The following is a 16792-nucleotide window of genomic DNA, read 5'->3' on the forward strand; positions in this document are numbered from 1 at the left end:
CTGCTAACACACACCCCATTACATACATCCAACAGGAGCTTCTGATAATGCACAAGTCCCCTGAGGTACTGATAATGCATGGCCCGGTTACACAGATGTGTACAGATCCACACAGGAGCATTGACTACTGATAATGAACAAGCCCCACAATGCAGTTCTGCAAGTAGACCCAGGTTACTGCTAACACATGCCCCATTACATATCTCCACAGAGGAGCCTCAACTTCTGATCATGCAGAAGTATCCTGAGGTACTGAAAATGCATGTCCTTCTTACACAGATCTACAACAGCAGCCACAATGACTGATAATGCACGACCCCCACATTGTGGTTCTGAGAGGAGACCCCAGGTACTGCTAACACACATGGCCCATTACATAGATCTACACAGGAGCTACTGATAATGCACGAGTCCCCTGAGCTACTGATAATTCATGGCCCGGGAACACAGATCTACACAAGAACCACCACTACTGATAATGCACAAGCCCCCACAATGCAGTTCTGCGAGGAGACCCCAGCTACTGCTGTCACCATTACAAAGATCTACACAGGCGCCACAACTACTACTGTTGCACAACCCCCACTGTGCAGCGCTGCACAGGAGCCCAAACTGCTGATAGTGTACAGTACAGAGAGGTCAGATCTGAGCTTCTCAACAGGGGCTTCTGTGGGAGGAACAAGATGGATCCTGTTGAAAACAGACGTGTGTGTGAGTGTGTTCTGTAATGAATAGAACTAAATTGGTTGACCTCTGGAATATTGGGGTATCTAGATTGCCCCTCCTCCGTGACCATGGTTTTTTAGAAGAGCATGAGAACATAAATGCCCTCCTATTTTTCCTCTGTCCATAACCCTTTTCTTCTGAAAGAGAGTGATGTCATAGTTTTCCTTTCCAGTGACTCATGGGACTTTGGGTTTGCTTGGGCTCCTGGGTAAGAGAAGGAATGTTTAGAGGTTTTTTAAGAGTCCTCTTTCCTCTTCTCTGTCTTTTTCCCCTTTAGAGCCACGTCTCCATTTGAGTTGTTCTTGGCAGGCTGGTATTGGCTGGATTAGGTTCAGATTAGGACCGGATTATACAAGTTAAGGGGAGTTCTGGCTGGATCAGAACAAACTGCACGAGCTCCTGTCATAACACACACACAGTCACACATATGTCTGTCTCTGTGTGTGTGCATACCTGAATGCAGACATACAGACACACAAAGCACAACTGAGAAGTCATTGACGCAGACACAAATTACCATTGTTACTATTGTTCAGTTACATTAACACTGATATCAACACTACATTTAACATACACAAACACATACACACACGCACATTCTCTTTGAAAGGGTCAGATGTTACTAGGAAACAGTCTGCTGGACTGTGACAGCTGGTTATTGAGTAACATGGTTGAGAGAAAGAAAAAGAGGCCTGACAGGGTCCGTTTTGTCACCTTTGTCTTTAAAAGGACAGCAGGGTCCTATACATGTGGACTCACCAGATGCGCATACCACTGACTGGCTGAGCTCTGAGAATCTAGCTTGCCTAGAATACAGTTGACAGCATACATAGGAAAGGCTGTTATGAAACACATGGATCTGACTTCATGATTATGTAACGAAATGAGGTGTTGGTAAGACTTGCTCTGTGTAATGATTAAGTGTGTGTGTGTGTGTGTGTGTGTGTGTCTGCCTGTGATGGAGAAAAGAATTTTGGCTGCATAATGACTTTACCTGGAATTTTCCAGGTTCGCCTCAAAAACTGTAGTGATGAGTAATGACAGCACACACACAGAAAGGCATGTACGCACACAAACACACTTTTCTAAAATCTGTGTTTCTCTGTACCAAAAATCTACATCAACCCCTACTCAGCAGCCTTTTAACTTTAAATTCATTTAATGTCAGACCAGTAAAACTGTCCCAATTTTTCATATTTTAGCTTCCTTGCTACATTAATGCAAAACACATACACAGTCTCACAATGAGCAGTACAGGTGGAACACATAAAATGATTAATACACACCGATTCTTGCATAAACAAATTCTAACGTAGTCAAGTGAAGCAGGTTTATCCGCATCTATATGCCAGATATATTGCAGCATGTACAACAGACTTTCCTGGACCAATTAAATACCCCAATAACAATACTCAGTCATATTAACAACAACAATATTCAGACATATTAACATCAACAGACCAGCAACAATACTCAGTCATATTAACAACCCGATAACAATTCTCAGTCATATTAACAACAACAACAATACTCAGACAAATTAACAACAACAGACCAGCAACAATACTCAGTCATATTAACAACAACAATACTCAGACATATTAACAACAACAGACCAGCAACAATACTCAGTCATATTAACAACAACAACAATATTCAGACATATTTAACAACAACAGACCAGCAACAATACAACAACAACAATATTCAGACATATTAACCATAAGAGACCAGCAACAATACTCAGTCATATTAACAACAACAACAATACTCAGACATATTAACAACAACAACAACAATACTCAGACATATTATCAAGAACAAACCAGCAACAATACTCTGTCATATTAACAACAACCCAGTAACAATACTCAGTCATATTAACAACAACAACAACAACAACACTCAGACATATTAACAAGAACAAACCAGCAACAATACTCAGACATATTAATAACAAAAACATCCCAGTAACAATACTCAGACATATTTACAACAACCCAGAAACACAGCAACAATACTATAATACACATATTAACAACAGTGATATGGACTGGGGACACAGTGTGGTAAGTGTATTAAACTGTGTACACATACTGTACAAGATCTGTTAAGCGCTGTCTCTCACTATCACATACACACAGACCCTTGGTAGAGAGACCTGGCGTCGGCCCTTCAGATGGTCCAGCCCCCTTCTTACACAGCATGTCTGGAATGTACAGATGTTTCCTTTTGGGAATCACTGCTGCCATGTTCTTTTCACACACATTCAGTCTCCCTCCCTCACGCACACACACATGCACATAAGCTCACACTCATATTATCACACAATGCTTCCTTACCTGGCTGTAGTCATTAACATGCATTGGTCTGCAGTGTTCCCAGGGTGTGCTAAAGTGGTTCATTTCAACCTCCTGTATCACGTGATTATAAAGTTCTGGGTCCTCTGAATACCGGCATAATAGAGTCACCCTTATCTGGCCCACATCATTATTTTCTGTATTAAATAGGTTAATTCATCCTTCTTTGTTTTTTTTTAAGTGTTCTGCCGTACTCAGCTATTTAAATGCTTTTTGTTTCTCGGTAAAAAAGACTGGAGTAGATGAGACAGCCTACTAGTCTTATGCTTTCTTTCTGTCTTTCTCCTGATCATAAGATTTGCCACTTTCCCTATGACACATTTTACATTTATATTAGTGCTGCACGATTAATCTAATCGCAAACGTAATCGTTGCGATTAGACGTTGCGATTGTCAGTCTGTGCGATTACATGAACGCAAAAAGCTGCGACTTAAATGATTAGTACATGGATTGGATCGGCAACATATCCGATCCATTCTCTCATTCTCTCAAAGTTTGCAAGTCTCACTTCAGTCGGATGTGACGTATTTGGTCACATGACTATCGATTCGGAGACATATGGTTAGACGCCGCATGACGCGCTGCATCGTACGTCAACATCGCCGCCATATTGCGAGAGGCTCTGCTGTGGCGTGAAGCATATGCATGTCTATGGAGAGAAGTGCATAAAAATGCCGCACTCTTGTGCTTCTTGGGGCTGTACAAACCGCTGTATGCTCCAAACCATGGATTACATTTCATAGGTAAGGCTGGACAATTGTTTTTAATATATTTGGCCATTATAAAATCCCCGTTTTATAAGTCTTAACCTTAGCTAAGATAGGCTAAGCTAGCGAAGCTATGCATTCCTGTGTTCAAGTCAGCCTCCAAACAACGATTTGGCTAAACGTAGGCATTAACTATTTAGACTGTTCTTAGCTGTTTAGTTAACTTTTCTCAAACTTTGAAGGTTTCCTAAAGAAATTCACCTCTGTTTACAAATCTTAACCTTAGCTAAGCTAGCAAAGCTATGCATCCCTGAGTTCAAGTCAGCCTCCAAACAACGTTTTGGTTAAACGTAAGAACTATAATATGGGATTTTATAATGGCCAAATATAATCAAAACAGTTGTTTAGCCTTACCAGGGTTTGTCGTTCGACAGTAATGTAAAAGAGTATTTTGTGATTTATTTAATTTTGTAGAATATTGTATTTTGAAAGCACTGGGCATTTCAGGTTATAAGTAGTTTGTATGTTTATCATATCGCAATCGCATATCGCAATATTGATCTCAATAATCGCAATATGTCTTTTTCCCCAAATCGTGCAGCCCTAATTTATATATAGAATTTTAAGTTTAGTGACCTGTGGGATCAGTTACATCTTTACATCCTTGTCTATATTATTCTATATTCTATATTATCTTCATTATTGTTTTTCAACCATATCAAGGTATGCTAACAATCAGCTAAATATATTTGTGATATTTATTAAAAACTCGTCAAAGTGTGACAATTTACTATTTCATGGAGAAATATGAACTCATTTTGCATTTGGTGGTAGCAACAGGTCTCAGGGGACAGGGGCTTTACAAAGAGCTGGGAAAGCTAGTGGCACTAAAAGAAACAGCTGGAGGAAAATGATACAGTTAAGTAGGTTCATTGACAACAGGTCAGTAACATGGCTATAAAAAAGAGAGACAGCCTGATCAATCTGCACATAAAAACAGTAACAACAAATTGTGGAAGAGTCTGAGAATCTGGCGAAATGTGTCAGGATTGACTGCAGCTGGGCTCATCACCGGTGGCCAATCCTGATGGTGCATAAAAACCGAATAGTTCTGCCCCTTCGGAAGGGACGACATTTTTGTGGCCATTAGTGCACTGTTGTGTAATAGTGTTTTCAGTTTTGGCAATCGCCACACGCCTGCGGGTTCGTTTGTTCTTTATTTAAGTTCAACTGTTTTCGGCCACCGAGCCATTGTTTATTTGTTTATTGTTTATTTAATAATAAAAACCCCGTGCCCAGCATGTCAAACCTCTGCGCTTCCTTCCCCCGTAAGTCCGTAGATGTGACAAAATGTCTTTGCTCCAGGCCTAAAATCTTTATTAGATACCTGTGATGCATTATAAACAAGCATGGGTCTCCAATCTGTGACCGAAATCATTGTCTGCAAATACATTCAGCCGTGCCATCCACAAATAAAGGTCAAAGCATTATCACACCCAAAAGAAGCCGAATGTGAATTTGATCCAGAGCTTGGTGTCATTAAGCTTGGGTTCAAGCTTAACTAAAAATGGACTAAGTGGAACACTGTTCTGGGGTCTGACAAATTGAAATTTGAAGTTCTGTTTTTTTAATACGACCTTGTATAATTACAAAATCACATACTGCATCTTTTACAACAGTATGGCCTTGTAGTAGAAGAGTGCAGGTGCTGAACTGATGAACTATTGTAAAGGAATTGTATTCTAATTGTATGTCGAGAGAATGGTGGAATAGATCAATTGCCCAAAGTTAGTAAGCAACGATTAAAAAAAAAAAAAGAAGAGGATCGCAGACCCTACACTATGGCATAAAACCTGTTATTTAAGCACTGGTGTCCACTAGTATTGGTACCCAGAGTCAAGGCATATTGTTCCAGTCTATCACACAATGTCCAGTCTATTACCGTGGTTGCCATCCTCTAATCCTTCATTGGTGAGTTTTGGCCTCTGAACAACTGTAGACAGGATATTTTTCGATACTCTGCACTAAATTGAATTCACATTGGAACTGTAAAGTGTGTGTATGAGGTCAGTTAACAGAGTATTCTGTACATTCTTTACTTCCTCTCATGTCACTCCCTAGTAGACAGCAGCATGCTTGTGGTCTTGTGGATAAACATGGCTGTGAGCACTCGGTTATGCTTGATAATCATTTTATTCCATTCTTCACGCAGCTATTTTTAGATTAATGCTCAATGTCTCCCTCTTTGTTGGCTGTTTGCAATGGGAATTGTATGTGTGTGAGTATTTGAAATCTGCCAGAAATATCTTACATACACGATAGTAAAAGAACAGTGCAATATTTTAAAACACTGAAATATTATATTTATTACTTAGTGTAGTCTAAATGCACATATGAAATGGGTAAAGGGTGAACCCCAGGGCGGAATTTGGTGTACAGATCTACAGGATGTGGTACAGGATGCTGACAGCGCTTCATGAACAACAGGCAAAACTAAATAAATGCTCCATCGTGATGTCCTACAGTTACTACTGTACAGTATGTGTACAGTACAGACAGATTCTTCAAACTATGTCAGTGAATTTTTCTGAATGAAGTTGTGCTTCGGACTGAACATTTTACACCACAAATGTAAATGTGAATATCTCTGTTTCGTGCATTCGCTGTTAGTGGGACATTTCTGACTGGTGAGCATGACATGCTGCTTTTTCACAAATAAACTGCATGCTGCATATCATGTATCTTAATTCACAGTTTTTGCTCTGTAACTGACTTGACATTCCTGAATTGTGTAGCGCCACCTTCCCAGGTCATTACACTGCATGGAAGGATCATGACAGTGAACCTGGGCATACAGATAAGTTCTTGTTTTGCAAAACTATAGAACACTACAGTGATGTGGGGTAAATATGTTGCCATGCTCTAATGCCATGTGACTGATGTGGTCAGTACATTTTATATAGCCGCAGGGGAGTTTATTATACCACTGAGAGAGCAAGAGGGGGTGGCGAGAGAGAGCAAGCTAAATCATTGATATTTCGTTAAGCCTCAGAAACTGCTAAAGCGTGTGCATTCAGTATCAATGCAGCAGAAATGTGTGGCGTGTCGATAAAACATGAACAGAGGAAGACAGGATGTGCTGATCTGGCCTGGGGCGATATTCAGCCATTCCCCAAATCCAGAAGAGGGCAATCGAATCTTGGCAGCGCTTCACAGATCCAGTAGCTTCTTTTCACAGAAGTTAAGGGGGAAAGTTCCCAGTCCCAGGACAGAATTCTGACCAGGATTCTAGTTGCCATTGCAGTATTCGCTTCCAACAATGCAACGTTCAGAGACTGAGGAGAGTGAATGAGCTTGGAGTCCAGATAATCTATATTGTCAATCTAAATAGTACTTAATGGGTTACATCAGATCCATATAGGTGTTATGGGCGTCATTACAGTATCCATATCAGCATGGGATTAATCCACATCACTGCATGGCGGAATCTTTTAATTTCATGCTTCAGATTTTGAGTCGATGTTTCATCTTGGAATCAAACAAGAACAAATATATCCCTAGTATCAGAATCAAGGAGCAGTGCTGAAGTAAATTTTTCTGACTGCAGCATCTTTATGTCCTTTGCAAAGGGATCTGCATTACATGGCATTTATAGACGTCCTTATCCAGAGCGCCTTACAATCAGAAGTTACAGAGACACTCCCCCTGGAGACACTCGGGGTTAACTGTCTTTTCCATGAGTTGCTGAACAGTCTCTTGTCAGCCTTTTCCTAGAGAAACATTGCATGTCATTTCTTCCGCAGGTACGAAACACACACTCACACACATACTTCTGCCCCCCCCCCCAACCAATCATTTTTTACTCTTATGAAATAGTCACACTGTCACCTACCTGATCTCTGACAATGACGAGACAGCCTACATGGAGGAGGTTGGAAATCTGGAGAATCGGTACCAGAGGAACAATCTCCACCTGAACTTCAACAAGACAAAGGAAATGATAGTGGACTTTAGTAGGAGAGGAACTACAAGACCCTTGTCATCAACAGGAGCCCAGTGGAGAGAGTGGACAGCTTCCGATACCTTGGTGATCACATCACGCAGGACCTGTCATGGTCCTGTCACATCAACACTGTGGTGAAAAAGGCCCGGCAGCATCTCTATCACCTCAGACGCCTGAGAGACTTTAGACTGCCCTCCAAGGTGCTTAGGAACCTCTACTCCTGCACCATAGAGAGCCTCCTGACAGGAAACATCTCAACCTGGTTTGTGAACAGCACCTTGCAAGACAGGCGAGCCCTACAGAGGGTGGTTCGATCAGCTGAACGCATCATCTGTACCAAGCTCCCTGACCTTCAATCAACCTACAGCAAGCGGTAGGAACCAGGGCCAGGATGATAGTGAAGGACCTCAGCCACCCCAATAATGGACTGTTCTCTCTGCTGCTTCCGCTTCTGCTCCCTGACATCCAACACAGAGAGAATGAGGAGGAGCTTCTTCCCCCAGGCTATACAAGCTCTCAACAACCACAACACTTCATAGAACTCTAATACACTTCAGCACTTTCACTTTCAATCACTTCTGGACTCAATCCCTGCACAAGTTTTTCACTTTACTCATTTGCACACCTTCACACTACCTGTTACACATATTTTATGTTAAAAACATAAAAGTGTAATATTTGGTTATGTTTGCAATATTTGCATATTGGTTCACTGTATACTTACAATATTTGCAAAGCTGTGGTCTATAGCAGTCTCTAAAGCATTTCACTGCATATCATACCGTATAAGCTCTGAAAATGATCAAATAAAAACATATTTAGCCGCATTATGGATGTGGCAGCACTGGTTGAGTGTTCATCGTTGTTTACATATATGCGTTTGTGTGTGTGCATGTTGTATGATTGCATATTTGTATTCCTAGTTGCATGTTCTGTTTGAGTTGTTTACCACTGGGTCTGTGTGAGTAGTGAATATGTGTCTTTATGCTGTATGTGTGCAGAAATCTGCACGTTTTATCTGTGTGCTTGCACAACGTCTTTTCTCATATCTGTACGAGTGTGTTTGTGTGTGGATACATGTGAATGTGATTTGTGTGTGTGTGTCTGGGGTACAGGCGTTTTAACCATCTGGATTCCACATGCAGTTAGTGAACCCTCTCATTTCCTCTCGTTCTGCAGAGATCTGTCCAGAAACCGCATTCCCTCCATCCACATCAGTCTCTTTGATCGGCTCACTTCCCTCAAGGAGCTGTGAGTATACCTTCTCTGTCCTCCCTCTCCCATATCCACTCTCTGTGTTTGTGGGAATGCCTACTTGTGTGTGTGATGAGCATCTATTTGTGCGTGAATCTATGATTTGAAGAGAAGTGATTAGAAATATGATTTCTTGCTGTTTCTGTGTTTCTCTTTTGTTAGCCCCCATGTCCTTCATGTATTTTTATGTCTGTCTTCTCACTTCCTTGCTTTTTTCTCCATGTCTCAGGTATCTTAGTATTTTTCCTCAAGAAATATTAGGTTATGGCCTGTTAGCTGGGCTTTAAGTCTCTTGTGTGTGTTTGTTTGTGTGTGTCTGTTTGTCGGGAAGGGGATTGAGGTTTAAGGTCCCCTGTGTGTTTTGGCTAGACCCGAACGCCACACAAACCCCAGCACTACCAAACACAAGAACTGAACTGACTCAAATAAAAATGAACTGAATCAGCTGCATATGTGTTTGTATCAAATAAAAATGAACTGAACTGGCTCGTTTTTACAGAATTTAAGAGGGCAGGAAGCCTCTAGAGTGGAGAGACTTTGGTTAACACACACACACACACACACACACACACACACACTCAATCACAGAACCATTAAGCCCAATTAAACCTCATTGCTCGAGGCCTAGACTGCTTCATTTCCCAGCCCTGCTGCTACACACACAACACACACACTGTGTTGTTCTCCCACTCACTCCCTCCTTCCCACTCTCCTCTTGGTCTGGTATACCAAAATCACTCCAGAGCTTTTCCATACGTCTGCTCCAAACCAGACGAACAAGGGAGCGATTATACCAATACAGAAAGAGAGGGGGCTGGTTGGGGGAGGAGGGGATGGAGCTGGGTGGTAAAGCGGCGGAATATATTAATGTGAAAGGGGCAGAAAATGTTTTAAAACGTTATATAAACACCCCTTCTTTTACTTCATCTGAACAGAATATTCTTTGTTTTTCTTTTTTCATTTTGTCTTAATCCTCCTGAAAAGAGATGTGAGCAGCAACCTAATCACCACCATAGAGGAGAGGATCAGCCACAATTTAAGTGAAAATTTAACAGACATGTAAGTATCAGGTGCGGCCCCTTGTCACATTTCCACACAGAGAACAGGAATAAGGAATAAAGAGTGTGGTGAATGATAAGAGAGCAAAGCCAGGAGAGTGAAGAGGAAGAAAAAGGAGAAGAAAGCTGTTTCTAAATGTTTCCTACCTACACAGAAATGCATGGCCTAGAGCAAGACATTGAAAATAAAATAAAAAATACATTGTAATGAAAATACACACACCAAAAAGATGCTAATTCATACCTTGAAAAATGCTCAAAGCTGGTCACTTTTTGCCATCAATCACCCAGCCCTACTAGACAGTCTCTCTTAAAGGCTTGACCTAAAATGACAAACGAAAAAAAAAGTTGATTTGAAATCCATCAAGTTTATTGCATTTTATTTATATATTTGTTTGTGTGTGTATGTGGAAATGGCCACTAAGAACAAGGTTATAGTGTAATGTGTATACAACACATTTACATTTACATTTACAGCATTTGTCAGACGCCCTTATCCAGAGCGACTTACAATCAGTAGTTACAGGGACAGTCCCCCTGGAGCAACTTAGGGTCTTGGTCAGGGACACAAGTGGGTAGTAAGTGGGATTTGAACCTGGGTCTTCTGGTTCATAGGTGAGTGTTTTAACCACTAGGCTACTACCACCCTATGCACCCTTTGTTGCCAACTGTACTGATTAACATCCATCATAACATCCCCTATCTTCCTGACCTGTCCACACCTCCAAATGTACTTTGTTGTGTATATGTATGGCCAAGTTTCAGTAGTACATGGTTTGTGGCAACAGCAATAAAGGGTCTTATCAATCAATCATCAATCAATATCACCTTGCTGTTCATCTCCCATCCATGTGGTTTTTCTACACTAGAGTGTAGGGTCCCCCACACAGTGCAACACTCTGAAGAGCTTACTTACCTGTAGAAAATCCATCCCTTATTTAATTTGTTAATCTATCTTCTATTTCCATCTTTACTTCTTTCCTCATTGTTTCTCTCCTCATTGTTTCCTGTATTTAATATCTAGATCTTGTCTTGTTGTTCTTCTCTCCCTCTGCAGTGATCTGAGCTCTAACCCGCTGGAGTGTGATTGTTCTCTCTATCGACTGGTCAGCTGGCTCCAGGAAAGGGGGGTTCATGTTCGCCGGCCCAGTGCCATGCTGTGCCACCAGCCTGCCAAAGTCAGCGGCCAACCCCTCTTAAACGTCAGCCTGCTCACCTGTGGTAAGTGTCTTAACCTTGCTCTTCCGCATGACTAATCACATCAATTTCAAACATTTACCTGTCACTCCCAATCTCATTATCAGCTTTTAGTCTGTAGTACATTATATATTTACCGTAATGTCCATATAAATGTTCTGGTTCACAATTTTATGACTCAGGACTCAAAGTGGTGGCCTTGTCACGTCGGCGAGCCTACTTTAGGAAGCGCAGAGGCGGAACATAGGGGAAACAATGATTTTTTTAATAAACACAAAGAAACAGGGCACGATGGCCGAAAACAGGGGAAAAAACATGGAGAACTTAAACTAGCCCGCAGGCGTGTGCCGATTGCCAGAACTCAAAACACAAATAGTTGCCAGTTCCACGTCAAGTTCACCAAAAGAGTTCACAAAAATGTCGCCGCTACTGATGGGCAGAACCACAGGGCTTTTAAAAGCTGTCCTGATTGGCCCCAGGTGATGTCTTCAGCTGACGCCAATCCTGACAGGCCCCGTAATCAGAAGGTTGCCGGATCGAATCCTGAGCCGCTAAGGTGCCTTTGAGGTGCCACTGAGCAAAACACCATCCCCACACACTGCTCCCCGGGCACCTGTCATGGCTGCCAACTGCTCACTCAGGGTGATGGTTAAAAGCAAAGGACATATTTCGTTGTGTCACAGTGTGCTGTGCTGCAGTATTTCACAATGACATTCACTTCACTTGCAATTCTTTCAATTCAATTTTCAAGTGCAGACACTGATCTCGGCCAATATTCAGTATAAGTTAGGGCTGCACGATAAATCCAATCGCAATCACGATATCAGATTGATTGATTAAAGGAAAAAGCAGACGATGTTGACCTCAGAAATCATAATATAACTTTTCCCCCAAATCGTGCAGCCCTAGTGAATCAATCCACAGTGGAGACGATTTCCTCCAAGATGGAGGATAGCACGTTACCTGTGTGCCATCCCAGTGAACCTGACTGGCTGCATCTTTCCAACTTTCTTTAGGACTAAACTATGCAGGCTGTCTGCAGGATGAGCACATTGGGGGCAGGGAGCTGGTCATCTTCACGTCCTCCACAGAAGGAAACTTCTCTCGGGAGCAGTGCAACTCTCTGTGTTTCTTCGAGGCCCAGCGCTATGGTGGCCTGGGTGAGCAGGGGGAGTGCCTCTGCAGCACAAACTCGGAGCCCAACTTGCTCAGCGAATCACAATGCTCTGCTGCCTGTGCCGACCCCCAGGTTATGAAGAAGTGTGGCTGGACTGTGGCACCAGACGTATTCCAGGTGATGACCCAGAAATTTTGATGCATACCAACTTACGCAGTTTCACTTCTGTGTGGAAAAGCGACTTGCTTTTTTCTAAATGAATGTCCATGATCAAGATCATAAAAATGCTGTAACTGTAAATTAAATGTTAGTATTTAGTGTAAACTGCTGTGTGTGACTTAAGACTAGGTGTCTGACTTTCTTATCACATCCTGAGCATGTGATGTAACAAGGACCTTCACATTTGAAATAAAATGTAAGGAATAAAAAGATACAGGTATCTTCAAGCTGGGTAACTAATGGGAAACCCATGACCCTGAAGAACACTAAGTCCCAGTCGTACACTGCCAATCGTAGTGCTGAAAAAAAAAACGTCTCTCTTTGTATATATGCATTATCGATTAACATTTAAATCTTAAAAATCCTCCCCCTTTTGTTGATCTGGCAACTTCTTTACACTTTCAAAAGTAGGAAGGTCCACCTAGTGTGACACTAAACACTGATGAGCCTTCACAGCTGTGACATGTGATGTTTAGTATAATAAACAGAACGATTACAGATGCTGGTATTGTCATTATGGACATAATATCTGCAGGATTGCATAACGGACACCTGATGACTGTGCTATGCAGCCATTCAGGAACTTGCATATTATTGAAAGGGACAGTGCATAAACATGTAGCCTTTGTCCATCTAAATAAAATATATATTTTTTTATTTTCAAAGGTAAACACAATGTAGAAGATATTTAGTTGTTTTTTTTCTATGCTTATGTTATGCTATACTATCCATGGCAAGTGAATATTCTTCTCTTCACTTCTAGGTGGGCTTGACGGCCTTGTTCTCATCCAGCCGCACATCTGTAAATTCCAAAGCTGTCCTCTCTGTTTCGTCCTCGGTTTCTCCCATAAACCTCTTTTGGCATTTCGGGGACCAATCACCGCAACTCAACACCAGCACGCCCTACACCATCGCTGAGCACAAGTACGCCCTTCCTGGACACTACCAGGCCCGTGTCCGTGTGTGTGCCGCCCACAAAGAGTTTACTGCCTCTGGGAAAGTCAGCGTAACTCTACCTCCTCGTCTGGAGCTCCAGTGCCCTTCCATGGTGGTGGCCAATCAGAGCCTGGTGACGACATTAGTGAACTGGGGTGGAGTTGGTGCAGAAGTGGACTGGGAAGTCTTGAGAGAGAGAGATGTGGTGGCGAGAGGTAAGAAAGCCTCAATCGGCCTCAAGTCTTCCCGTTTTCTCTTTTTTTATCATGTGTAAGATTACAAAGATGTCTTTGGTTGCTGAAGTGCTGATTCCATCCATATCACTTCATTAAAAAAATTCACATTGATGAGCAGACTTGACCAGCAATGACCGAGCAATGGATAAACTCTTTAGAAGACTTTTCAATCAGCCCCTATCTGTCATGTAGGTTCGCCAGTTTACATTTCAGACATTTTGTAGAAGTGCTTGAATTCTGACTTGCTTCCACTGGCACCCCTTAACTAGCCACAAAGCAATAATTTGCATTTAAAAAATAAGGGATAATCTTGATGGCTTGAGCTTTAAAAATACTAAAACAAGTTTTTTAGAAAAGCTCTAAAAATAGATTCTTGGTGGTGGACCTGTTCTAAACACAGACATATCCTGCTCTCGCTCATGCATTCTGATTAGAGCATTTTAGCTTCTGAGATCTGCAATCACAGAACGTTTGGTGCGCAGTGGGGATTATGAATGGAGCCTGGCTTTCTTAGAGGGTAGTCATCCTCGCTTTCACTATAATAGCTCAAATTTGGGCTTTCGTATTTGAATTCTGTGGTTATCTTACCCAGTTGAAAATACTCTTAAAACCAGGCCAACTACGAATTTGATAGAAATACATACATCTTGGCCTCATATGTACATGGTCTACATAGGGCAGTGGTGACCTAGCGGTTAAGGAAGCGGCCACTGAGCAAAGCACATTCCCCACACACTGCTCCCCAAGGGTGATGGTTAAAAGGACACATTTTGTTGTGTCACCGTGTGCTGTACTGCAGTGTTTCACAATGACAATCACTTCACTTTCACATAGTCTGCACTATAAAAATGTGCATATAGTTAATTGCATTTGCTGATTGCGATAGTTGCATCAGTTAAAGTCTGGTGTCAGACGGATTCATTGCATTCCTGCTTTACTTTTAATAGAACTTGTTTTTGAAAATGAAGTGATTTTCATTGTTAAACACTGCAGCACATCACATGGTGACACAACGAAATGTGTCCTCTGCTTTTAACCAGTGTGCAGCCGTGAAAGGTGTCCGGGATCACTGTGTGGGGACTGTACCTTGATCAAGGTGATCTCAGTGGCACCTTACCACATCTTTACCTGCTATGCCACCACTGCCCCACTGCATGCCATCTTAACCACATTTGCTGTACTAGTATTAGTAGTAGAATTTCATAAAAATGGTCTAGACTATTAGGAAATTATTAGGAAATAAATAATTAACATATAGAACTATTACATTCTGAGGGATGTGAGTCCACACACACACAAGCTTTCATCCACATGCCCTGTCGTTGGGGAAAATAATGTTTTTTCTGTCTTCTCACTCTTATCATGAGATGAGAAATGAGATCTGCTCAAGTGCTATTCCTGATGACATTGGAAAACACACTTTGAATCAGCCTCTGTGTGTGTGTGCGGGACTGGTTGGGAGTGTGTGGAGCAGGTAAAGTGTGTTTGGGTCGAATATGTGAAACGCAGGTCCATTTGTAGATGCTGAATGTGAGGAAAGTGAGATGAATGACCGCAGCGGCGAACATCAAACAAACGTCGTTCAGTTTGTCGGTTCAGCACTAATTCCTCTCCCCTCATGTCTCCCACATGAGCCTCCCCTATTGACAAAATGCAAATCAATATCTTCCTTTCAGTTGGTAGTTTTTGAGACGCGTCTATTATCATTAATGGATGGCAGCCCCGGGACAGACCCAGCAAGTCTGTCTCCCTTCTTAACGTAGGGATTGTCTCTGGCTAGGATGAATTTTGCGTCCAAGGTCAGACCCCACACAGTATGTAAACAAAAAGCAGCTGTGTTGGTTGGGTTCATTGGCTTTAACAAACGAAATATTTATCAATTCATCTATTAATTTTGATGGCTCAGAGTCCTGCCATATGTTTGTAGTGTAACCATAAGTGTAATAAGAGGTCATACAACGTGTTGTGATATCTGGATCATTTGTGGGTGGATCATTAAAATAAAATTGGGAAAGAAAATTGCTGTATCTGCAGTTTTCCAGCCGGAATTGGCCGAAAAAATTCCAAACCTTACACTGTGCTTGTCTCTTTTAGCGACTCCTCCTTGTCCTCCTGACTTGGTGCTGCAGGGTGACGACTCCTACTGCTTCCAGCTGGTCGCTGGGGAGTTCAGCTGGTCAGAGGCTCGTCACCAGTGCTCCGGGCGGGGCGGAGAGCTGGCAGTGGTCCGCACCGAAGCTGTCCGGAACTTTCTGGCCCCGCACATCACTCAGTGAGTTCCACCCACCGAAAAACAGTGCTATTAACATACCAAGGGCGAGCTGTGCTGCCAGACGCGCCGTTTTGATGTTTGTTTGTTATGGTGTGTTTGACACGCCCATCAGTTCGTTATCATGCAAGCTTATGGAGCAGAACTAATGATTTTCTGAAGTTTACTCTGATGACTTGAGAGCTCAAAGAAGATTATGGATGTGTATTTTATATGTGTGTGGGTGTGAGTTGTGTTTGTGCATACTGCATGTGTCCTACTTGTATACTGTGTGTGTGTGTGTGTGTGTGTGTGTGTGTCCATTGTTTCTTCTTCTGATTCTTTTTCAGATGTAGAAGAACTGTGCCACTCTCAGTACCAACTGTACCTCCAGCAAATGTTTAAGCGGCGTCTTTCTCGGTTGATTCACATTTGTTTTTCTGTCCCTGTGCTCTGGCACCTGCGAGACTCTGTATCAAAGCATGATGAATGAAACCCCCCTTTTATTTGGCATATGTTCTCTCAAAATACAAAAATAAAGGTGTGGGAAGGAAGTGGTGGGTGGTGGGGCTCTTACTCTGACTTGTGACACACTTCATTCAAAGAGCAAATAGGGTCTTGTGGCATTGCTGGGGCATCGTATGGTGACCGTCTCTCAGGGCACTTAGTCATTTCTAAATCAGTACTGGTTCATTTGGAGGTGTGTATTATCTGTTTCTGTAATTAAGTA

General features: G+C 42.1%; 1 protein-coding gene across 2 annotated transcripts in view; it reads left to right on the forward strand.

Annotated features, from left to right (window-relative positions):
- Window positions 1–16792, forward strand: part of pkd1a (polycystic kidney disease 1a) — a 72851-nt gene that overhangs the window by 8181 nt on the left and 47878 nt on the right. Inside the window, exons 2-7 of one of the 2 annotated variants that reach the window (XM_028972679.1) lie at window positions 8977–9048; window positions 10036–10110; window positions 11167–11330; window positions 12323–12600; window positions 13406–13793; window positions 15909–16086. In XM_028972679.1, the coding sequence (XP_028828512.1) occupies window positions 8977–9048; window positions 10036–10110; window positions 11167–11330; window positions 12323–12600; window positions 13406–13793; window positions 15909–16086 (1155 nt within the window). The remainder of the gene's footprint in view (window positions 1–8976; window positions 9049–10035; window positions 10111–11166; window positions 11331–12322; window positions 12601–13405; window positions 13794–15908; window positions 16087–16792) is intronic. The other variant, XM_028972680.1, reaches the window with a different exon arrangement.

Source organism: Denticeps clupeoides, chromosome 3 (genome assembly GCF_900700375.1).
Source record: "Denticeps clupeoides chromosome 3, fDenClu1.1, whole genome shotgun sequence".
Taxonomy (NCBI): domain Eukaryota; kingdom Metazoa; phylum Chordata; class Actinopteri; order Clupeiformes; family Denticipitidae; genus Denticeps; species Denticeps clupeoides.